The following is a 26,260-nucleotide window of genomic DNA, read 5'->3' as shown; positions in this document are numbered from 1 at the left end:
GAGGAGAGACATTATTATTGTATATTTTCCTTTATATTTTTACAGCCAATAGAGTAGAGTTAATAATGGGGGAGAGACATTATTATTGTATATTTTTCTTTATATTTTTACAGCCAATAGAGTAGAGTTAATAATGGGGGAGAGACATTATTATTGTATATTTTCCTTTATATTTTTACAGCCAATAGAGTAGAGTTAATAATGGGGGAGGGGCATTATTATTGTAAAGAGTGTTTGATTGGAGGAAAAAAACTACAGTGCAGGATAAGTCACCAGACTTTTTCAATTCCATCACCAATTTTATAGCAATGTAAATGTGTACACAATATACATCAATAGCAAACATTCACCAAAATGCACTCTTAGGAGGAATCATTCAAATCAGTTTTTAATAGACTGTACAGCATTCAATACACAAATGGTACTTCTGTACAATATTAAATGTCCTGCGGGGGGAGCCTGAATTTGTCCGGGCCAAACAAAAGACCCATGTTTAGTGCCTGTATGTTTCTTTTTAATTCATTCATTTTCCTTCGGCTTAGTCCCTTTATCCATCAGGGGTTACCACAGCAGAATGAACTTATCCAGCATATGCTTTACACAGCGGATGCCCTTCCAGCTGCAACCCAGTACTGGGAAACATCCATACACACCCATTCACACACATACACTATAGGGCCAATTTAGTTTATTCAATTCACCTATAGCGCATGTCTTTGGATTGTGGGGGAAACCAGAATACCCGGAAGAAACCCACGAACATGGGGAGAACATGCAAACTCCACACAGAAATGCCAATTGGCCCAGCCAGGGCTCGAACCAGCGATCTTCTTGCTGTGAGGCGACAGTGCTAACAACTGAGCCACCGTGTCGCCCCTCTGTTTCGCTCTTTTAGCTGCTTGTTTAAACGACTTATTTAAAATCAGATGAATCAACACAATTCTTAAGATTTTTTCGTGGACAACTAAATAGTTTTATATTAAATCCACTTGAACTTGTAAACACGATCAAGTTAGCTTAAGCATCTTTTTTTAACAGGGCAGGTTTCTTTTGCGATGCATTTTGAAAAATTCACTTTAGGCACATTTCTGCTGTTTTCAGAGATATTTATTAGCGTGTCGCAGTTAGCAAGCTGGCACTGAGGGGTTGTTGTTAGTCTAAAGGGTATATAGGGGAGATGGAGGCCCAAACTTGAACAATGGAGGGATTAGCTCACAGTCCAGCTATGTATTTGAAGTCGTGTCTGAGTTTGTTTGGGGAGGTGGATGTGCGTTTGGATGACCCGACGGCAGCTGTTGGGCACTTTTAAACTGTCAGAACATCTTTCCCTTTTTTTTCTTTTCTCCTTCCAGTAAAAGGCAAGAGTCTTGTACGTGTCGAGCTCCTAATGAGGGGAGAAAAAAAATTGGAAGTTTGCTGTGGGCTTTGGTTCGGGTTTGTGAATTTCAAAAGGGTCGTGGTTGTAACGTTTGCAGTTTCTTCTGAGGCTTTCCGAGTTTGATTATTTAGATGTGTTTGTGTGGGTTGAGTTATTAGTTAATTAATCAATTCATTATCACTCTGATGACACTGTTTGCAGAGGGAAGAAAAAACAGTAGCAGCACGTCTAAACATTTTAATTGCTTGCGAAAATGGAATTTGATTTAAGGAGAAAGCTTTATTGGATTGCGATCATTTTCTACTTTGAATATTATGTTGTATGTAGATTCATTATGACTATCAGGCTTATTTACTATCATTGAGTATTTATATGACCAAAAATCTTGTCCAAAGATATTTGGAAATATTTGATGACTTTAAAATCACAGAGCAGTCCCAAAATAATTTCAAAGCTTAGTACCTTTATCTTTCTAACCCAGGGATGGGCAAACTCGATCCTGGAGGGCTGGTGTCCCTGCATAGTTTTGCTCCAACCCTAATCAAACACACCTGCTTGTAGCTTTCTAGTGATCTTGAAGACACTAATTAGGGTGTTCAGGTGTGTTTGATTAGTGTTGGAGCAAAACTCTGCAGGGACACCGGCCCTCGAGGATCAAGTTTGCCCATGCCTGTTCTAACCCCTTGGTTTTACCCATTTGCCAACAAGAAGCTTTTATTGATTATATGCAATGTTAAGTATTAATATTACACTGAAAAAAAAGATTCAAATATGATTCCCTGGATTTACAATTTTTTTAAGTGGTTGTAAACAATTTATTTGGGCTGAATTTAAAACAATTAATTTGTTTGTTTAAATTAAACCCATATAAATCATTTTTATTTTTTGTGTGTGTATTTATCATTTACACACATATTTTCTTCTATTTCTAAATAAATATGCAGTGATTAAACTTCTTTCACTCATTTATTTTCACAAACGTTCAACATTAATGTAGGCACTTTAATAAGTATATCAAAAAGCACTTTTAGAATTTGAGTTCAATGCAAACGCTAAACTGCAAAACTCTCGACCTATATGTGCTCTTATATCTGTCTGCACATCTGTACTTATATATATTTTTTTAATGCATGACTTCTCATTCTCTGGGAGGATTTAATTGGGTTTATTTGAAAACACTTATTGTGGCTTGAAAGGCCCTTTTTTCCCCTGTGCTTTGGCTTCTGGTACAAATTGTCTAAGCTTTTTACGGTACAGAGCAATTTGTACTTTGAATAGAAGCTGCCGTTTAATAAGTTTGTTTGACTGTTTTTGATTGACCCATAATTGAGAATCAAATGCAGACTGGTGCGCGTTTCATAGCAAATGCTTCCATTTTGAACTCTTATTTTGTTATTTAATTAATTTTTCCCCCCTTCCTTCCTTTTGCATAAACAATTACAATTTTTGTTCCATTCCAGGAATTAATGAAAACCATTTACATCGGGGGGGAAAATTTGTATGCACGCCGCTGTTTTCAATGTCATCGTTTTTTTTTGCAGCTGAAATGACAGAAGAGGACTGCTTTTAAGTACCACGCAAGCAAACCGATAAGTGAATCATTCCACTCTCTAAACCCTTTTTATTGGGACTTTAATAACCACTGTATTATAAATTATAATGTATTCCTCCGTTCGCTAATGCCCTTCAATAGAGCCGTCTAAAACGTGGCCTGAAAGTTATTGTGGCTACCTTTTCAAAGGCAAATCAATTACATGTTTTTGGTAATGCACCATAATTCCGCCTGTCGATGAATTGAAGCGATTCTGAGGGAAGCGGATGTTTTTTTGTTTGCGCTCCGCACTATTGACTGCGTCCAATCAAGAGCGAGCATTCACCCTCCATTCTCGCCATAATGGAAACGGCACCTGATTACGACCTCTGCTTATGTTCGCCTAATGGAATATGAAGTTGGCGCTCGCTCGCCGCATGTTGTTAAAGCAATTCCGGCCCAAAAGTTTTTGCTCCAACTCGCCGCTAAAAAGAGTCGGCCATTTCTGGCAAATTGCAGAGCGCAAGACTTAAGAAGGATATCGGTAGGGAGATCTTAAGGAAGTAAAAATTGCCACTTGCATACTGTCTTTGACCGGCCGCGCCAAAGCTTAACCACTCCACGGGAACATGTGCCGTTTAGGAAGATATAAAGGAGTGATTTTATTACCCGGTACATCTCTCCTCAGAAGCGATTTCATTTCTCTTTTCAGCCGCCACAGGAGTCTTTATTTGATCTCATATTCCTGAATTTAACTGCCTCAAACTGGCCCGGCCTCAGTTTATTTTCATTTGGAAAACACATTTTCTGTTCAAGAGGACACGGGGGTAGTTGGGATTGAGGCAGGGGGGCTGTGTCGAATGTAAATGTCTTCTTTAGTCACTTTTTTTTTTCGCCCGTAGATTATTGCGCTCCAAACTTTTCATTTTCTCCCACCCGGAGCAGAGCAGATTTGACGTGTGCCTACAGACGAGGCCATCGACTCTTAGTCTTTCACTTCCAGTCTTTGTCAAGGGCTTGGACTATTGAAGGAGACCGTCTGCTTGTTCACAGGTTTTTAACGCTCACTATTTGGGTATTTCTTCAGCTTTGCGTGCGCTCAATTGGTAGCACTTTTTATAAAGCAACAAATGTCACCTTTTACTAGCTTTTGGTAGTGAAAATGGCATTTTAAACACTTTTTTTCGGTTTAAAATGTGTCTTGCTGAGGTTAATTTTGGTCAACTTAAATAATTCTCAAGTGCTGTTTAACTGCAGAGTTTTTTAAACACTTTTCTACACACACTAGTATTCATAACATGTTTATAATAACTAATTTTGTCTTTACCTTTATCACTGTGAACTGATCTTTTCTAATTATTTTGCTTGATAAAATTATTCAGCTTAAAGTGTATTTTTAAAGCTTAACCATGTTAATTGGGTGAACTAGGCAGGTTTAGTAGATTAGGCTAATCATTGGACAACTGTGGTTTGTTCTGTAGCCAATCGAACATAATATTTCTTATGGGGCTAATCATTTGTTCATTCATTCATTTTCCTTCAGCTTAGTCCCTTGTTTATCAGGGGTCACCACAGCGGAATGAACCTACAACTACTCCAGATATGTTTTACACAGCAGACGCTTTTCCAGCCGCAATCCAGTACTGGGAAACGCCCATACACTCTCACATTCACACTCATACACTATCGCCAATTTTGTTTATCCAATTCACTTAAACCACATGTCTTTGGAAATGCAAACTGGCCCAGCTGAGACTTGAACCAGCGACCTTCTTGCTCTGAGAAGACAGTGCTAAACACTAAGCCACTGCGCCACCCAGGGCTAATCGTATTATTCATTCATTAATTTTCTTTTCGGCTTAGTCCCTTTATTAATCTGGGGTCGCCACAGCAGAATGAACCGCCAATTTATACAGCATATGTTTTATGCAGCGGATGCCCTTCCAGCCATAACCCATCTCTGGGAAACATCCATGCACACTCATCCACACTCATACACTACGGACAATTTAGCCTACCCAATTCACCTGTACCGCATGTCTTTGGACTGGGGGAAACTGGAGCAAACCCACGCAAACACAGGGAGAACATGCAAACTTCACACAGAAATGCTAACTGACCCAGCAGAGGCTCGAACCAGCAACCTTCTTGCTGTGAGGTGACAGCACTGCCTACTGCGCCACTGCGTCGCCCTTAATCATATATTTTTTTTAATGTAAAAACTGCTTTTATTCCAGCTAAACTAAAAGAAACAAGCCTTTATCCAGAAGAATGAAGAACATTTCTTTGCTCTATTGATCCTCACTTGGAAAATATTTTTAAAATTATAAAAATTTCAGGCGCAGTGGGTTGCGATGTCGCCTCACAGCAAGAAAGTCGCTGGTTCAAGCCTCAGCTGAGTCAGTTGGCATATCTGCGGGAAGTGTGCATGTTCTCCCCGTGCTCGCGTGGGTTTCCTTCAGGTGCTCCTGTTTCCCCCACAGTCCAAACACATGTTCTATAGGTGAATGAGTAAGCTAAAATTGTCCGTAGTGTATGTGTGTGTATGGGTGTTTCCCAGTGATGGGTTGCAGCTGGAAGGGCATCCGCTGTGTAAAACATATGCTGGATTAGTTGGCGGTTCATTCCACTGTGACGGAATTTGTGTTCAAATTTCACAGAAAGGCTAACAATTTTGACTTCAACTATATATATGTGTGTCTATATATAGTATTTTAATTTAGAACTACTATATAGTATATAAATAAATCTTTACAATTCCTAAAATAACTGATAAATGTTAAATAAAAAGCTGAAAGAAATGCTCAGTGTAAGGATGTCTGGACAGGGCTCAGCATAACTGAGTACACCACATTTTGAAAATCAATATTTTCATCCATTTCTCTGTGAATTTTGGTGCATTTAAACAAAACAGATTTATTAAACAGATATATTTATTAAAATAATATTTTTGTCTCCAAGCATATTTAGAAATTGAATGATTAAAAAAATGTATTCAAACTAAATATTGCAAAGATAAATTTCAACCTACAAAATTTCAACTAATTTTTTCACTTTTTTTTTTTTTTTTTTTTTGCTTCTCTTGATTTTTCCTCTTGTTTAAATTAGTATTTAATATTTTTCTGTAACATATAAATGGATTTCCATAGTTTTAAATTAAGAGTTATAGACTCTAGGACAAGGATGAAACTATAAAATACATCTGAGACCATCAAAAAAAGTTTCCAAGACAGTTTTAATGTGACCATCATAAAAAATCCATTGCTTTTAATACAGATCAAACCTTTGGCTATAAACCCGCTCATAGTTGCAGAAACACCCATTTATCTCAGGACTGTGGTTGTGAATTGCTCTTGTTCTTGCGTTCTCAAGCTGTCTGATGCACCCAAACAACTTCAAATTATGTCACATGTTGACACAGATGTTCAGTCGTGTGATCCAGCGTGAGATGTTGTAAAATATCGTCTAGTCCAAACAGGGCTGACATCTCTCCAGAGATCATCCATGATTGGGTCGCTTTTTTGGTGGGATCTCAGTGTCTTTGCTGGATTCTCCTGCAAGTCACACCTCTGTAACCTGCCCGATGACAGCACTATGAAAACATTCAGCAGCTTTGCAGACAGCAGAAACCCGGCCCCTCTTTCTCTCATAAATATATATTTTTTTTATTTGGCTGGCCTCCATACAGTGAATTACCTCCAGATGTAATTCCTCTGCCCGCCCCCCTACTGAATTAGTGGCTAGTAAAAATTAGGTTTAAATTAGCTGCGGCGTGGAGAACGGTTAAGTTAGAAATTTCCTTATAATGAGTTTATTATTCTTTGGTGGGATGCCATTTTCCTGAATTAATTCTCTCTCTCTTTTTTTTGGAGTAATTGCTGTCTGATTGAATAGGATCAGACCTCTAGATTGCAAGTGGTGTGTGTAGTTTTTGGGTTTTGGTGTAATGTGAGAATAACTAAGATGCGTCCAACTTTCCTGCTGCTTTTTATCACTTAATTTTTCCTCTGGTTGCTGTTTGTTCTCGCGTTTGTGATGTTTTTATTATTATTTTTTTTAAAGAAAGAAATGTTAAGAAAATATTTAAAATATTTGGAGTGTTTTGTGTAAATCTTTACATCTTAAGCTGCACATAAAACAAACTTAGCCCAGTTTTATGATCATATAAATCTTCCAAAAGTACATCACCGTGATTTCTACTTGGAGTTGATGATTCAATCAAACCATTTACTCTTTAATATAAAAGTTCTGTAATGGCATCAGAAAAACTCTTTACATTCAAAGAACATTACCATCACCCATTACCTGAAGTTTTTCACTGTAAAACATTCTGGGTTCTACACGATCCCTTCATGCCGTCCCAATGCAAATCAATCAAGTTAACTTAATGGATTTTACCATTTTAAGTTGATTGAACATAAAACAATTTAGCTGTGCCAAAACAATCCTCAGCAATTGCACTGTAAAGAATGCAGGGTTCCACACAATTCCTTCAAGTTGTCCTAACACAAATCGATTTAGCTGACTAAATAGTTTTTTACAAATTTAAGTTGATTAAACATAAAACAATTAAGTTATCACAAGAAAACCCTCAAGAATTGTTAATTCAGCTCATTATAAATAGGTCGTTTGAACAAGAAGCAAACCTTTTTTGAGTGTGTTCATTCATTTATTTTATTTTCGGCTTAGTCCCTTTATTAATCTGGGGTCGCCACAGCGGAATGAACTGCCAACTTATCCAGCATATGTTTTACGCAGCAGATACCCTTCCAGCTGCAACCCATTACTAGGAAAAATCCATACACACTCATTCCCACACATACACAATTTAGCTTACCCAATTTACCTGTAACGCATGTTCTTGGACTTGTGGGGGAAACCGGAGCACTTGAAGGAAACCCACGCAAACACGGGGAGAACATGCAAACTCCACACAGAAATGCTAACTGACCCACCCGAGGCTTGAACCAGCGATGTTCTTGCTATGAGGCGATCGTGCTACCCACTGCGCTACCATGATGTCCTTTTTGAGTATGTTGTTTCAGCTCATTTTAAGTCGTTTGAACAAGCAGCAAACATATTTTTTTGACTGAGGATGGCTCTCCAAGAAACAAATTGTTCATAGAACTTTTAGTTTCTTAGAAACGCTTGAAACTTCATTTTTAAGCACACCAGTAACAAACGTCTGTCATCTTGAACAGAATTAGACAGTTTAATGATTTCTGAGCAAAAATAACAATTTTTCCAAGATTTTTTGTTGACAAACATGTTGAATTAAATATATTATCACAAAAACTCACATATTTGATCATTATTTTCTTAATCATTAGTCTTATTTCTTTGTAATTGAATCATTCAAAAACTAAATGTTATTGACAAATCATTCTTCAACACCCTCCTTAAAAAATCTTATTTTCCTTACATTTCTCAATGTTTTTCCCGCTTGTGTTTTCTGTTGATCTAATGCAGTATAACTGCTTTAGGTTTTTTGTTTCTTTTTGTCTTGTTGACAATCATCTTGCACACAATTTACAACCAAAAAAGTTTTTGCTACAATCATCAATGTTTGTTCCCTTTCATATTGTTTTCGTTTGAGTTGTTTTGAGTCTAAAAAAGCAAATATGCAAGTTTTTTTTTGTTAGTTTTGTTTATTTGTTGTGTCATTGACAAACATTGTGTTAAATTCTTTAAAAAATGTTTTCAGAGTGTAAAAAACATAAAGGCGTAACTCTTTTGTATTTGTATGGCTTGTTAACAAACATGTTGCATTAATTTTATTTTAAAAATAACTCTATATATTTGTTTATTTGACATTTTTATCATTAGTGAATCCTTTTCTAAATGACTCTAAATTTGTAACTTTTATTGGTCATATTGATAAAGCTAATTAGACTACCAGTAAACAAACAAACAAACCAATAAATAAACAAACAAATAAACAAATAACTAAATAGCTAACTAAATAAATAAATAAACATCCTTACCTTTCCTTATATTGCATCAAAACGGTCCTTGTATGTTGATGTGTAAAATACTCTATAATAAAATATACCTTGTTTTAAGCTCTATATTTAATTTTTGTCTTTGAACATGCATTTATTAAAGCAACATGTTTTTTGACAGACGATGCATTAATAAATATTTTCTTTTAACAATAATCATCTTTATTTTACATTTTTAACACATTTTTATCTTGACTTCAGACAACTCACCACATCAAACATAAAAGGCTTCCATCAAAAAAGTGACTCTACAATCTTTTGAGTTGTTTTAAAGACATGCATTTGTTTTGTCCTGTTGATAAACATGTTGCATTAATATATATTGTCTTATAACAAGTGATGACCCCAGATTAATAAAGGAACTAAGCCGAAAAGAAAACGAATGAGCGAATGTCTTATAACAATAGTCGTCTTTATTTTATATTGTCTAACACTTGACTTTAACTTTCTGTCATATTGATAAACATAAGGCATCAGGCTTCCATCAATAAAATGGCTCTACTTATCTTTTGAGTTGTTTAAATAAAAACCTAAACACACTCCTCCTTTAAGCTGTATATTTTGGTTTTTGTCATGTTGACAGATGCTTCAAGTGGTCATCCTTGTGTCGCCTTTCATTACATTACAGAGTTTGTCAGCTCTGAGCGCATTAAACACCCATTTACCTGCGGTTGTTCCTCCAACAATGCCAGGCTAATACAAATTATAGCCTTTTACAATATGATAATATCTGCAGAGCGGCAGAGGAAGTCGACTGCCATTCAGTTTTGCTTTCATCTGCCGCCAGTCCTCCGCATAACAGGTAAACTGCTGTGAGCCGCACTTGCTTGTATAAATTTACCCACACAGTCAAGTCTTTGATTTCATCAACTCATCTAATTCAAATGCGCTTTTGAAGGAGGCCCGCATTTTAAGGGTAGACGCAGAAGAGCCAATTTAACCTGGAGTGTCTGTCTCGTTCTGCTGGGCTTTCTGTTTGAAGTGGCCGGTCAGCTTGAACTGTCTGACTTCTGTCATTTCGATCTCTTTTTATTTCTCAGCTGAAATGTATACTTCAATCCTCCCTACAGATGCTAGAGTGGAGCAGGTATCATTAAACGGAGAATGGGCGCTAGGGCTGATGAGCGCCGGGTTGGTTTGTTTTCAATAGGAAAAGGCAGGGCCCATTTTTTCCGGAGGCCGCCTGTTAATATTGAGTCCAGCAAACACTGTTTTTGGGGATGTCCTGTCGGGCGTCTGGCCATGCAGGGAAGCAAATGAAAGTCACATGGAATCCTGAACCCCTGGTCTTGCTTTAGACCACTGAGCTTAATGAGGTTTTTAATGTTTATTTTTTATGGATAGAGAAAAGCTGTAGTAATCGGAGCTTGCCAAATGGAAATATGAAATGATTTTGAGCTAAAATAATTGCAAATTTGGTCAAAAAAGCCAGATAATAGTTTTATTTTGATGCAATTATAATGAGTAAAATTATTTTATTTTATTTTATTTTAACCGGATATTCTTGCATTCTGAAATGGTATAAGATGCAATGAACTTGAGCTAAAATAAAAAAAATTTATAGACAGATAATTTGATTTATTTTGGTGCAATAATCAAGAGCAAAACATATTTTATTTTATTTTATTTTATTTTATTTTATTTTATTTTATTTTATTTTATTTTATTTTATTTTATTTTTTATTTATTTTATTTTTTATTTATGTTATTTTATTTTATTTTTTATTTTTCTTATTCTTGATAATCCAGATATCCTTGCCTTCCAAAATGGTATAAGATACAATGAACTTGAGCTAAAAAAAAGAATTTAAAAGACAGATAATTAAATTTATTATGGTGCAATAATCATGAGTAAAACATTATTTTATATTTTATTTTATTTTTATTTTTTTAATTTTATTTTTCATTTATTTTATTTTATTTTTCATTTATTTTATTTTATTTATTTATTTATTTTTATTTTTTTGGATAATCCAGATATTCTTGCCTTCCAAAATGGTTTCAGATGCAGTGAACTTGAGTTTTAAAAAAATATAATAATAATTATAATAATAATTAAAAAAAAGATTATTCCATTTATTTTGATGCAAACAAGTAAATGAATAAATATTAAGTTAAATATTAATAAATAAAATCTTAATAAGCTTTTACTTTTTTTGTAGCTTTAAACTCAGATAGCCAATAGAGTAAAGAGAGATCAAGCCATGGTATTTTATTTTATTTTATTGTTAATAATATTCAATCGGAACTTTCTTGCCTTCAGAAATGGTAGGACGCAATGAACTTGAGCTAAAAAAATACATTTGATGAACAGATACTATTTAATTGTTGATGCAATAATCAGCAAAACAAACAACATTTAACCTTTAAATATCTCTTTTGCACAATATTCACCTTTAATACCTCTCTTGCACAATATCCTGCACAACATTGTTCAGTGTTATGTAAGAGTACTTGTATAGCCTGTCTTATGTGTAAAGTTAAGTATCTTATAGTTATGTTAGTTATGCATATAGGCTTTTTAATAGCTCTTATGTCCAGTGTTGTGTTTGTATTAATGATTAATTTATGTGGCACTGATATTCCGTTCCTCTCTATGTCCATACATGTAGCGGACTGACAATAAAGCTCAACTTGACTCGACTTGACTAGACTTGAAACAAACAAAGACGTAAATACAATGTACATATATACAGTATATTTAAGGATTAATAATTAGTGAATGTTCCCTATATATTACCTATATATGCATATTTATTTTATTTTAAATATATAGTCAAATAAATGCATACAGTATTTTTTAACAAAAGTCAATGAGATGTAATCTAACATGTTTTTGGGATGTCCAGTCAGGGTCAAACATGAAAGTCACATCAAGAATCCTGAGCCCCTTGAGCTTAATGAGCTTTTTAATAGAGGTGCCACCAAACACCGCTTATTTACCGGCTCAGATTTTGATGTTATTACGTCTTTGAGGCTCGGGGTTGTTATTTTCACAGATATGCTTTGGATTAAACGTGCATCTTATCTTGCGATTGTTGAGCTTTTTGCTCCGTCCTCCTCCCTCTCCCACTGAAGTATATATGCAAATCCGTTTAGACGCTATCATTATAGGCTACTTAATAGGACTTCATTAAGGTTTCGCCATGCAAGGCAAAGGCAGGTTGGCATGGTAACGGTGCCGCTTAAGTACAGTATATTATAATGTTTAGCCGCCTGTTATATAATCATTGTGCTCTAATGGTCCATTTCAGGTCATATCGATCAGCGATGATGAACATCATTAAGATGAAGAGAGGCTGGTCTTATGAGTTGGCCATTAATCTTTGTTTTTGGTCTTGTTTGTTTTTTAAAAGCTCAGACAGAGAATAGAGTATGGATGGATCAAGCCGTAGTAATCAGACTGATGCTTTTTTAAACTTGCATAATGGTAAAATGCAATGATCTGGAGTTAAAAAAAACAACAACTCCATTAACAATAATTAATTGACATAAATTGGTCATCACACATGCAATGATTTGCAGCTTTTAAAAAAATGAAGGACAGATTACTGATACATTTTTGATTCAGTAATCTGGAGCAAAGTAAATGTACAATAAATTGGAGGACAGATAATTGATTAATGAATGGTCAGTGGGTGATTTTGCCTATATAGCTTTATTTAATTTACTTGAAGTAGGATATTGAATGTAAAATAATATATTTAATTGTAGAAGATAATTTGATATATTTATACAATTGCTATATTTATAATGCAAATGTATATTAATAATAATTTCAATAAATAATCTATGGTTATCTGTAGAAAATGGGGGCACTTAAATTCTGCAATGCATTTTAACATATTTTAATTTTGTTGTTTATTTTAAATTGTAATTGTATTAATATATACATTTTATAATAATAATAATAATAATAATAATAATAATAATAATAATCATCATTATTAATGTTATTATTATTATTATTATTATTATTAGTATTATTAATATTATTAATTTATCCTTTGTGAAATTAACATTATTATTATTATTATTATTATTATTATTATTATTATTATTATTATTATTATTATTATTAATAGTAGTAGTAGTAGTAGTAGTAGTAGTAGTAGTAGTAGTATTATTATAATTAATTTATCCTTTGTGAAGTTAAATAACATTATTATTATTGTTGTTATTATTATTATTATTATTATTATTATTATTATTATTATTAATTTATCCTTTAAGTTAAATAACATTATTAATATTATTATTATTATTATTATTAATATTATTAATATTATTAATTTATCCTTTGTGAAATTAAATAACATTATTATTATTATTATTATTATAATTATTATTAGTATTATTATTATTATTATTATTATTATTATTATTATTATTATTATTATTATTATTATAATTAATTTATCCTTTGTGAAGTTAAATAACATTATTATTATTGTTGTTGTTATTATTATTATTATTATTATTATTATTATTATTATTATTATTATTATTATTATTATTATTAATTTATCCTTTGTTAAGTTAAATAACATTATTATTATTATTATTATTATTATTATTATTATTATTATTATTATTATTAATTTAACATTTGTAAAGCTAAATCATGTTATTATTATTATTATTATTATCAATTTACCCTTTGTAAAGCTAAATAACATTATTATTATTATTATTAATATTATTATTATTATTATTATTATTATTATTATTATTATTATTATTAATTTAACTTTTGTAAAGCTAAATCACGTTATTGTTATTGTTTTATTATCAATTTACCCTTTGTAAAGCTAAATGACATTATTATTATTATTATTATTATTGTTGTTATTATTATTATCATTTATTATTATTATTCTCATATATTCTTAAACCTGATCATTGTGATGATGTAACATTGTAGTAGTAAGAGTAACACTCAATAATGACTCAAGTGAAAACAAAAACTTCTGTTAGTCCACGCAGCAGTTGCCTATTGACATATATAACAATCTTAAATTAGGTAAACAGCAGTCGATCAGTCAGGGATTCATAACTCTTAATGAAGGCTGAAGGTATTTGACTGTCATTAAGCACTAAGAGACGCTCAGATCTGCAGCGTTTGAGTCACTTTTGTTTCCAGCCCATACATGTGCAAATAAGTGTACATTGAGGATGGAGGCCGAGCCGCGGCTGAGAGTTTATTAGGGCTGTTTACAAGCGCGGAGAGCATTTGTACAGGCTCAGCCATCAGCCGAATGGATCGGAGGCGGAGATGAGCTCAAGTGGATCTAACTCTCCAGCCACAGAACAGCTTTAATGCTGGCGGCCTGAAACACACAGCGAGTGCACACACTGGCTCAGCTTAATCTGCTGTTAGCTCAGTCTTTAGTGGTGGTCGACCGGTCGCAGCTTTTTTCAAGGGACGCTGCCAATGTCTAGAGAGCAAGGTGGCTGATATGATACTCTGTCAAACTCAGATTGAAAGAGTTCATATTAAAAACAGATTGGAAACTACTGGAAAAAATAAATGAATTAGTGCTGTCAAAAGATTAATTGCATGCAAAATAAAAGTTTAATATAAAAATAAATATGTTTGAGCTTGCTGGGTATTTATATTTGTATTTATTTGAAAAAAAATATCATTTATATCCATAATCTATGTATGTTTATATCTGCATAATAAACTTTTATACTCACACTCTCTGAAATAAAGGTAGTTATTGCCTAAATTGTCACTGAAGTGGTACCTTTTCGAAAGGTACAAATTTGTACCTAAAAGGTCCATATTAATACCTCAAGGGTACATATTAGTACCTAAAAAGTACAAAAATGTTCCTTGTAAAACTTCTTAAGCACTATTATACACTTTTGAGGTACCAATATGGACCCTTCAGGTACAAATGTGTACCTTTTAAAAAGGTACAACCTCAGTGACAGCTCGCGTACCTTTATTTCTGAGAATTTAGTAACGATTAATCACTTGACAGTACTAAAAAAGCAAAGTAATGTAATGTGAATTTAAAATATTTAGGATTCTGGACCCTTTCCGCTGATTAATTATGCAAATATGTGACCAATCACGTGACTGCACAGATGATTAGACTTTCATGATTACCTTGAATCATCCTAAATCATGCTGAAAAAAGGATTTAAGCATTATCAAGTATTATACTAGTAAGTTCATGTGTGTAATTTTTTTCCACAACTCATTTCAGAACTGGATGCTGATCATTTCATTTATGTGAAAAATACATACATACAAACATACATACATGAATGAATGAATGCATGAATAAATAAATAAAATAAATATACGAATGAATGAATAAATAAATAAATAAATAAATAAAATAAATACACGAATGAATGAATGAATAAATAAATAAATAAATAAATAAAATAAATACACGAATGAATGAATGAATAAATAAATAAAATAAATATACGAATGAATGAATGAATAAATAAATAAATAAAATAAACACACGAATGAATGAATGAATGAATAAATAAATAAAATAAATACATGAATGAATAAATAAATAAATACATACATACATACATGGATGAATAAATAAAAAAATAAAAAAATAAATACATACATACATGGATGAATAAATAAATAAATACATGGATAAATAAATAAATAAATAAATAAATAAATAAATAAACAAATAAATAAATAAATAAATAAATACATGAATGAATCAATAAATAATTACATAAATGAATGAATGAATGAATAAATAAATAAATAAATAAATAAATAAATAAATAAATAAATAAATACATGAATGAATAAATAAATAAATAAATACATGAATGAATCAATAAATAATTACATACATGAATGAATGAATAAATAAATAAATAAATAAATAAATAAATAAATAAAATACATGGATGAATAAATAAATAAATACATGAATGAATAAATAAATAAATAAATACATGAATGAATCAATAAATAATTACATACATGAATAAATAAATAAATAAATAAATAAATAAATAAATAAATAAATAAATAAATAAATAAATAGTGATTTCAGACCTTTGTAGCCTGCTCTCTGTATAGTATAATAGTTTTTATAGCTTGTTTTACATGATATTGACTTAAAATTCCTTAAAACAGTTTTTATTGACAGCTGAGTATCCTGTCAGATTTTAAAGCCGACACAAGGGGGAGGTAACACCTCTGCTAAACCACCAAGGGACATAAAAGGGGTTATAATCCCCCCCAAAATTCTAATATGGCTGATATTTAGCATGCATGTGTTCAGTTGTGATTTTGGTGTATCACTGGGGTGATTTGTGAAATAAATACAGTGTGATTTGTGTCACTAGGAAGGAGCCCAGTGGCTCTGAGTGGCTCCAGAAAGGCCCAGTTTCCCGCTCTGCGCTCTTGACACCTTCCTCAAGCTCGGGGCAGGGCGTTTTGTGTCTGCTTTAATTGAAAATTAATAGTTAGAGGGGTTGCCATGGAAATTATGCCAGCGCTCGGAGACACCAGCTCTGCCAGCGCACGAGTCCATCCCCCCCTCGCCCTACACTTTCTTCTGCATGTGCTGGAGAGCCGCTGCTGGAATTGTTTGTCCTCATTGACCTTGCAGTCCAAAGCCCTGTGAAATGAGGAGGAAAAAAAGAGAGAGAGAGAGTTAAGTGAGAGACAGACGGAATAAAACCAGAATTGAGAGCAGCTAACAAGCGTTAAAAGCTAAAGTGGCCTGTTTGCCTTGTGAAGTGAAGGTTAGGGCGCGACGCCGCCTGTAGCATTCGGGCCAAAATCTAAACATGACGCATTAGACGCCGAGACCTGGAGGCCTTCCATGCCCTGCCAGCACAACCTTTTACACTTCCTCAGTCAGCGTTTGCCCTAGTCTGGCCTAGAAACGGTGTTGGCTGGAGCTCAGCGTTTTCTAATGATATCATACAGTTAAAATATGTTCCAGTGGAGCTGCTAGATAATGTGCCTGTAATATCACGCTCACAGTTCAAGTGGGCTCACGCTGCAGCTAAATAAATCTGTCAAGCATGGCTTGGGTGAACAACGTGAAAGTTCTTTCTTACTATGATCGGTGTTTTGTTTAGATGCCCTGCTATTTGTATGTGAGGATTTTACTAGTAATAGTTTTATCCATACAAATCCTATTCAAGAAGTGTTTACGTCAGTCTTTTATAGTGAAAGTCTGCTCCCACAGCTGGTTCCTCACTGGTGTTCTACGCAAACGCTTCCCAACGACCCTCACTTTTCAATCTCCATGTGGCAATGGGAAGCCTACAGCAGATGGACTTGGTTTTTTCATCTGCCGCGTGCAGACTGGCCTTTGTACTCGTCTCCTGGGGGAGAGCGTGGATCTCGTCTCTGCGAGCGGATTCCTGTCTGCGGGAGCAGCTAGGAGAAACATCTGTGGCATGCAGGATAGAGAATGAGGAGGGGAAAAAAAGAGTTGACAAACACTATTAGTTCAGTCAATTGCAGTATGACGCATTTAAAAAGAGTTAAATTAGAGTCAGTAAATATGCACGATTAACATTGTAAAGGTAAATTTGCAAATCTGTCTAAAGTGGTTTGTAAGCAGGATATTCTTATTTATTTTATGTGTGTCCCACACTTCAAAACTTCCCTCGTAAGGAGTTTTTTGGGTTAGCTTGACCTAATAAGGAAAGCAGCAGGCATATTTATTTATTATTTCCACCATACCATCACTCAACTTGTTAAAGTAGCCCTCCATCCATCTAGAAAAGGAAAAAAAGGAAACGCAGAAAAAAAAAAAGTGCCACCCCTCCACCTCCCCACCCTGACAATCAAACCGCTGATTTTTGTGTACGATTAGTCCCCGGGTGCCAAAACAATCAGAAGTCTGCTTGATTTGTTTTAATTACAGGCGTAAAAATGCCGCGGGTTTCTCGGACGTGATCGGGCAAGAGGCGCTCGTGTAAATACCGCTGTAAATAGTTCTCTGATGATGGCTTTGACAGTGAACGTCAGCTAGTTTTTTTCTTTCTTTCTTTCATTCTTCATACCCCCCACCTCTCTCAATCCCCCCCTCCTATTTTTTTTTCTTGCTCTGATGCTGTTGCCTTCCAGTGGCATCCTATTCCTCATTTTTGATGCAAGTTAATGCTTCAAGGCTTCTAAGAATATCTTCAAATGCTTTTACCTTCGGGGACTGGGATTGTGTGTCGTTCCTCAAAAGGTAGGTTACTTTGACCCTTCCTGGCTTTTCATGTAGAAAAAAAACCTAGTTTGTTTTGTGTTGTCCTGAAAAGATTGCATGCTTGCTAATCTCATTCAAGTGAGAGGGAATGAAAAAAGGCAGGCACACATACCTTTGCGTTTAGCTCCTCCGTTGCTGGCCGCGTGTGTTAAATCCTCTTTCTGCTAGAGAGTCCGAATGCAGGAGAAAAAGAGAAGGAGAGAGAGAAAGTGTGTGTGTGTGTGTGTTGCGAGCCGCACGCTCAAATGAGAGCTGCGAGAGGCGGCTGGTGGAGCGCGATCCGAGTCTCCTGCTCCGCGCGCAGGCTGTGAGAGAGCGCTCAGACGCTGGTCACACGCACGCACACACACACACACACACACTCTCAAACACTCGCTGCTTTCACTCAGCAACTCAGTGAGCAAGACGAAAGACTTCCTTTTTTTAAAAGAAAGACGGAAAGAAAGGGAGAGGGACACATTTTTTGAAGAGCATTTTTAGACGAGCTAGCTCAGAAGAAAGAAAATTAGGTGCATTTTTAGGATAGTTTTGGAGAGAGTTTTCATGCTAATGATGCCAGTATTTCCAGCGCGTCACAAAAGGCAGAAAAGCTCCAGGTCAGGGCGACACATTTCCATTTTAGGCACTTTTTTCATCACCTCCCCTCGTTCCCGGCCGGTCGCTTGGCTTCCCAAAGCTCCGCGTCTCCTATTGGGCCCTGTCTGCGCGCTGTCGTAATTGCTCGGTGACAAGTGGAGATGAAGGAATAATTGTCAGGAGATAGGGGTCGTTTTTTTTAATGGGTGCACAGCCGATTTAAGTATGCATGAGCGACGCGTGAGGGACGGGGCCAAAGAGGCGCTTGTTTATGATGCGAGTCTGTATAAACACAGTTGGAGTGATGACACTGATAATCGCACGCTCTTTCCCGTGACGCCCGACTCTCCGCGAAACACCCTCTCCATCCAGCCGTCCCACACCGCTCACCTGCAGGTAATAAAGCCACCTTTTCTTCCATCCATCCACGCTCTTCTACTTTCATCCATGCATCAGGGTCTTTTCGCTCTCGCTGTCATTCCTTAAGGCTTGCCGCGTGCTCCGGCTTGGTTTGCGGGCTGCTTTCATCTGTGGGTTAATTGCTGGTGATAATGGCAATGACGATAATGAATGTGGTTTTGTGCGGCGTGTGTGTGCGCGCGTGTCGTTAAGTGTGTGTGAGAGTGTGTGTTTCTCCTGCCGAAGAACAGTGTGGCGGGACTTTGCCTAGTAGGGGATTTTAGTTGAACTGTTTGTGGAGTTTACAAGGTGCTGATGGGAAATTAAATACTTTGAGCGCTTTTATTGTGTGTTAAATATTATTGCATATTTTTAATTGTGATTCTATGCTAATAATTGTAAAATGCTAATCAGATGTGCTATTTTTTTTGCTCTGATTATTTATTCATTTTAGTATTTTTTATGAGAATGACTTAAGATTTCATAGCCATCTAAAACTTCACCTGGCCTGTTCCATTTTGGAGGTGGGGTCAGTACAATGATTAGCCCTGGAGTACTAATTATCCCTATCAAAGGCAGGCAGATAATTTGTTTACTTAAATATTCATAAGGGTGAACGACGCACGCTATTGGGCTATTGTGAGCATATTATTAAGTTTTTATACGGCTTTGTGCTGGAATGTGGACGTGGTGGTCTTTATAATTTAATACCCCGGTGCATAATGAGATACATGATTAGCACATATGGAGAATCAGACAGATCATTTACATTGTCCTCCTGAGCCCGAGTGTAATAGCTTGTTTAGTGCGATAAAATTAAATGCTGCATATTTTGTGTGTCGCAAATTCCCTCGGTGAGCTTTTTTTTTTTTCTTTCCCTATGCCTATTCTCCAAAATAAATAAACCAAAAATCCTAAAAAGTCGTTTAACTAAAGCACATGTTTACCTACATGTTTTATTTAGAAAGAGCCCGTTCCAATTAACACCGCTCATTAGCCGAGGCGGGTATTTGTTTTGAAAGTTTAACCAATCACTTTGTTATGCTAATTGTGATGTAATTTAATTTGAGTCCCGTAATGATGATGCCGCTATTATCCCCATAAATGATGCAGTTAAGCATCACAGCCTTATTTGCATGTGCTTGAAGGGGGAAGCGGGATGAGACGACGCCAGCATCACTCTCGCTCTGTTCTCCCACGTCCCTCCGGGTCCTCCTCGGCCTGTCTGCGCTCATTGATGATCATCCTGTTTTTTTTTTTTTGTTGCTTTTTTTATCTGATATTTTAATGCGAAATGAGTCGACTGGTTACTCGCACCGCACAGATGTAAATTAAATAATTGAAATAGCAGACTATTAAAAAATGCAAATAGATTTCTTCAGTCGAGGCGTCATCACAGAGTCAAGTCATGAAGAAACGATTGATTTTGTATTTTTAATTTTATTTATTTTTTTCTCTTCATGCATGCATTGTACTAGTTTGCATTCTACCTCCTTGAGTACTCATTTGCACATCAAAGTGCTGCTTTGTTGGCGAGAGGTTAATTTTTAATCCATTGATTTCATGGCCTCTGGTTTGGACATGCAGATGGTGGCTGATTAGTTAGCTGCTTGTGTGCGTGTGCTTGAGTTCCTGCAGTCGTGCGGTTGAATTTTTAAGAAAAAAAAAAAAAAAAGAAAATCAATTTGAAAGTCCTACAAGAGCCGCTTCCCCTCTTTAAATGCGCTTCTGAGAACCCTTCAGCCCGGGCGCTTGCTCTGTGACTAAGTCTCCCTTAAAGACTGGCCATTATCTATTTTGTCGGGGTTTTTACACTCTGGGCAATTTTCCCTGGGAAAGATTATTTTTCGCTGGACCAATCTCGCCCTAATTGGTTACATAAATCTTGTCGGGGTATGAATGAGAAATGTTGGGGTGTTGTCAAGTGTAATCTTCACCCTTATTTACCAATTCATTAAGATCTATCGATGCAGGACGGGGCCGAAAGAATGACAACATAAATCAGAGCAGGGGGACATAATGACCCTAATCAGCCACAAATAAGTGGAAACGTCACCATGAGCTATGTCTCTCCGCGGGATCGTGTCTGTGTGGCGGCACCAGGGCCGTCCCGGTCGTTAAAGCGGACGCGTGTCCCGAACAGGGGCGAGTGCATTTGCCCCCTCCACCCCAAGGCTTTTAATCTCGCCTCACACACACACACACAAAAAGCCAGGCGGTGTCACAAAGGATAATTGCAGCTCGAAATGAAATGAAATATGCGTTTGAGCCAGGTAAATAGTGAGAGAAAACGGATAAATAGTGAGAAAGAGAGCGAGGGAGAAAGCGTCTCCTCCTGCCAATGATGATTGGAGCAGACAATGAGGCCTCCTACTTTTATAGGTCAATTACTGGTGATTAGGTGGGCTGAGTTAATTAAAGAAATTACCCAAAATGCAGGCGCAGGGACTGCTTGATGAGATACCAGCGTCACTGTCTAGTCACCTACTTTTTTTTTTGGTTCGAGAGGGAGGTGCTTGCTGGGTGAAATTTGTATCAAATGAAAAGACTTAAAACAGTCTGACTTTTTTTGTTGTTCTGTCCGGAAGTGATGGAAAAACGGAAACTTCGCAGGTCACAACGTTGAATTGTGTGCATTTATTTCTTATTGGGACTGTTTCTGGATTTACAGCAGCTTTCTTTGTCTCCCCCCTGAATTTTCTCTCTCTTTCTTTCTTTAACATCCCTTTCCTTTTAATGTAAATAGCCCAGAATGAAGTTCTGAACATTCAACACTGAATGAACTTGAATCACAGATGGTCTATTTATTGTGAGCGAAACGATTGAATTCCCCTTCTCTTGAATGCGTTCTCATTTTAGCACTGATAACAACACTTGATTCTGGTTACTTTGCATCCCATTAATCCTGAAAAGCGCTGTATTCATCCTCCCTTTTCATTTTTGAACTGGTGGTATAAATATGATTTCCCTTGTGCTCTTTATACTCTATAATCTCGTCCATTGTGAATCGCTTTGAAATCCCTCTATCTGAGAAAAGGGGGTCTGTAATATTACAGCACATTCAGGTTTGGAAGAGAGTCATTAATGTGTACGGTGACCCCTAGGAGCAAGAGAAGGCGCTGTTTAACTTTTACGACCGGTGTTCGGCGGCATTTTTAATTATCATATTCTCAATTTCGCATGTGTTACATGAGATGCATGAGATGAAATTCAAACTTTGCATCATCTGGCATTTTGATTTATTAAGCATTATCCAGAACTGTTAAGTATTGAAGAATAGCCCAGCAGGTTTATTTTGTATGCATTGTAACTTATGGCAATGATGAATTAATTTCAGTGGAGCACAGAATTTGTGATTATTTTAAATGGTATCCATATCTTAACTGAATCAGAGCGGGTGGAAACTAGCAGACTGTGAAATGTAATTTTTAGGATTTTTTTCTTCTTCTCCCTAGTCTTTTTTTCCTTGCAATGTTAGGATTCCGGGCACCTGAGCAATGCACTGATAATGACTAGGCTTCTTGGATCACAGAGTTTGCCTTTTCCGATGCCTCCCTGAAATAATCATCAAGCTCTTTTTCAGGTCTGTTCTCCGCGTCCTATCAGGGGAGAGGGCCGCCGCTTTTCACGGGAGGGGAAAAATGAAGTGCGTCTCGGCGAAAGTGGATGATTTCTGTGAGTGAGTGTGTGTGTGTGTGTGAGAATGTGTTAATGTCACAGCCTCCGGTGCCTCTTTTCAGCGACTTGTATATCCCGCAGTTTCCAAACGCCTCATATGATGGAGAACTTATCCAAGCTCCGATAAGAAGCGTGCCCTGTTTGATAAAGAAGCAACGTTTGTGGTTGTAAAATCAGCTCAAATGAGAGCCCGTGTAATTTAACTCCTCCATCATGAAAAGTGTGTGTGAAAAACATCTGGGTTATATTTGTGGCTTTTTTTTTTGTTCTCCTCCCCACACCTTTCCTTGCAAACCCACCCACCCACCCATCTGAAATCACAGGCGTAGCCCCCTTGAATGCGTTGTCAGGATCCTGTCTGGGATTTTTCACCTGATGGGAAGGACAGATTTGCACAGCCTTACGATTCGAGAGCAAACATTTACACAGCCAGAAAGGAATCGCAAGCGTGGTACTGTTACAGCGTTTAAAAACACACACACTCACACACACCGAGAGAGAAAAGAAGCAGATCTTTTATTCCAACGACTTGGCTTTTTCAGTCTTCTTGAATACACACTGATGCATTTTAGTTTCTTTGGATAATGACTGGGATTATATGGGTAATAATAAGGCAAAAGCTCACTGAAAATAAAATCTAGAGGGCCAGAGCTGCAAATCTGGCTGCTTTTTAAAGGGAGGTGGTCAAAACAATGGTCAAAGTGAAACAAGGATCCTACAATAGACAGATTTTGGGTGCTCTCTCTTTTATCTCTCTTGCTTTGGCTTCGTCCAGGCGGTACAGTACCGTACTCAACTCTCTCCTTCACTCAGTGTCATTCAGACATGTAACTCCCCCCCTCACGCTCCTCTTGTCCGCTCCATCGCGTGGAAACGATCGCGAGCGAGGATGTGTTTCTAATTGACATTGTAATTGGCAGATTTCGATGCTGCCTTCAGATGGCTAATTAATTTATCTCACCGCTGTCATTAAGGTTAAAGCAGCACCTGATCTCTCTGAATACACTTTGCATATATCTGCATGAGCATTACGTTCGGTTAGACACCTACACGCCAGTTGTGGATCATGTGGATTTAGAGGATACAGTGTTAATAATGTGTGTTTCCATAATGACAGGATCAGTATTCCGTGTCATTAAACCCAAAACCAAATTTGAAGGGGGAAAAAGTGGGATTTTTGTGTGTGTGTGTGTGTGTGTGGTTTCCAGATATTCTTTAGTTGCATAAAGAATGTGTGTTTAATTTTGGGAATCATTTTCATAGGAATTATATTAGTTTTCAGTTTTTTTTAAGTGCAAACAGGGATTACAGTGTAATTTTATTTAGCAGGTTGTAGTTTTTTCCCAGGTTAGAGTAAAAAAAATAAGGTTTTAAACTCATCTTGTACTTTTTTTTAACTCTTCTCCATTGTGGCATTAAAAAACACTCCATTACGTTGTTCATAAAATTCGCGTAAAGGCAATCAAGCAGCCCTTCTCTGAATATTTTAAACATGGGGCATGTAAAATTTATGCCTAATTTGAATACTTATTAGTCGCCTAATCTCTACGGCAGCTTTGTGTTTCTTCAGTAGAGATTCGTCAGCTCCTGCACTGTGCCTTTCTCTCTTTCTCTTGGACTGTTCATCTTCTGCACTTTTATTTGTTCTCAAGTTGACCAGTGCTTTCTTGCTAGGTGGTGTGCTTAAAAAAAAAAAGAAATAAGAAAGGGAAAAAGTCTTATGTTTCTCATAAGACACTAGCAAAGCCTTTAAAACGTCATCTGCTGATCTAAATAGCAGCCGTGGATTAGAAGACTGTCTTTGTTGTGTCGTGCGTTTGATTAACGTCGCCTTTTCCTTTTTTCTCTCGGTGGCTCGGCTGTCGAGTTACTGTATGCTCTCGTTCAAAGATCGCTGCTAATTGTCCGTACGTAGCAGGTGACAAAATTGATGTGTTTAATCTGTGGAAAGAAGGATGGCGGAGCTGTCAGGGAAATAAATGAAAGTGTTGGTGGAAAAGCCAATCCCCCTCTAAACATTACACGAGATTAGGGATATTTTATTGTGCGTGCGCTGCCATTAGCGTAATTAATATTGTTTATGTTTGAACGCTTTGAAATACGAGACGGCCTGTCGTCGTTTTTTTGGAGAGGAGCAAGAATGTGTAATGGGAGGAGAGGAGGGGGGTTGGATGAATATGTGAATGACGTGCGTGTCTGTGTGTATTAAGGCTCTTGAGGGTGTATTAACTATGCAAAACACACCTTGAATTGCATTTATTGGGTCGGATGATTCTTTTATTTATTGGAAGGATCGCAAAGATCTTGGCAGGGTTCCTGTGAACATACAAACACTTATGCAGGGGGAAATGATAAAACATTTATTACCAGAGAAGAGGTAATATGCATAATTTATGCTGTTTTAGCGTAATCATTACTAATATTCATGATTTCTTTTATTATTAGTAGTAGTAGTAGTAGTATTAGTATTATTATTTGTATTTGCAGCCACCAATCTCCCCTGTTTTCATTCCTAGCAGATGCCATAGACAGATTAATTGAATCTGCTTTTCATTTTATTTGCCAGAGTAGAAATTGACGTGGGTCTGTTTGAATTTGGTGTTTGAATTTTAATTGTGCTCGGCGGACGGCGCTAAATATACGGAAATAATGAATATTTGAGTATGTGATTAAAATAAAGGGAGGGAGAGAACTGGTCTATATGTGACACGAGCCTCTTTTTCTTCTCTCCTCGTTTGACTAGCAGGCAAATTTTATTTAGCTTCAGCTAAAAGAAAAGACCATTATATCGTTCATCACAGTACAGAAGCATGTGATTTGTAATCCCCCCCTCTTCTCCCCTCACCTCCTGTACCAAATTTTAATTTTGCATGATTAGCTGTGCATCATTAAGCAACTCTGTTCAGTCGAGACGCAACGGGGATATTTAAAGACATTGGAGCCAGAAATAAAAGGTGTTACATTTCATTTATTTATAAATATATGTGTATATATTTTAACACACCTTGTGACGTTTATCTATATAGCAGTAAATGTGCACAACTTAAAGCATGCATGAAGCACAATAAATAAACAAACAACTTGCATATGTTTGTAACACTCCTTGCAACATTTATCCATTTAACAATCATGCACAAAAAACAACTTAATGAATGCATGAAGCAAATAAAAATGAACTATATGTATGTTTATAACACACCTTGTAACATTTATTCATGTAACCATTAACATGCACAAAAAAAACTTAATAGATGCATGAAGCAAAATAAATAAACAAACAATATTTATAAGTTTATAACACTCTTTGTAACATTTATCCATGTAAGAATCAACACGCACAAAAAACACAACTTAAAAAAAGCATGCATGGAGTAAAGTAAATAAATAAACAACATGCATGTTTAAAACACACCTTGTAACATTTATTCATGTAACAATCAACATGCACAAAAACAACTTAAAGCAGACATGA

General features: G+C 35.9%; 1 protein-coding gene and 1 long non-coding RNA gene across 10 annotated transcripts in view; one reads left to right on the top strand and one right to left on the bottom strand.

Moving 5' to 3' along the window:
* Positions 1–26,260, top strand: part of foxp2 (forkhead box P2) — a 139,087-nt gene that overhangs the window by 33,213 nt on the left and 79,614 nt on the right. For 2 of the 8 annotated variants that reach the window (XM_056456049.1, XM_056456043.1), the window contains exon 1: positions 18,802–19,107. The exons of 3 other annotated variants lie outside the window; for them this stretch is intronic. In XM_056456049.1, coding sequence (XP_056312024.1) covers positions 18,937–19,107 — 171 coding nt within the window. In that variant the 5' untranslated portion in view covers positions 18,802–18,936. Of the gene's footprint in view, positions 1–17,992; positions 18,115–18,801; positions 19,108–26,260 lie in introns of those variants that run through there. 3 more of the 8 variants (XM_056456048.1, XM_056456050.1, XM_056456047.1) reach the window with 3 other exon arrangements.
* On the bottom strand, positions 16,037–18,510 carry LOC130223273 (uncharacterized). Of its 2 annotated transcripts, XR_008836643.1 has the most exons (4): positions 18,248–18,510; positions 18,079–18,138; positions 17,164–17,322; positions 16,037–16,536 (listed from the first exon to the last, which is right to left on the bottom strand). It is a non-coding gene; the product is annotated as an uncharacterized LOC130223273 (long non-coding RNA). The 2 variants fall into 2 exon arrangements; XR_008836642.1 differs by lacking the exon at positions 18,079–18,138.

This window comes from Danio aesculapii, chromosome 4, assembly GCF_903798145.1.
Source record: "Danio aesculapii chromosome 4, fDanAes4.1, whole genome shotgun sequence".
Classification (NCBI taxonomy): Eukaryota; Metazoa; Chordata; class Actinopteri; order Cypriniformes; family Danionidae; genus Danio; species Danio aesculapii.
This window is presented reverse-complemented; position numbering and strand designations above follow the sequence as displayed.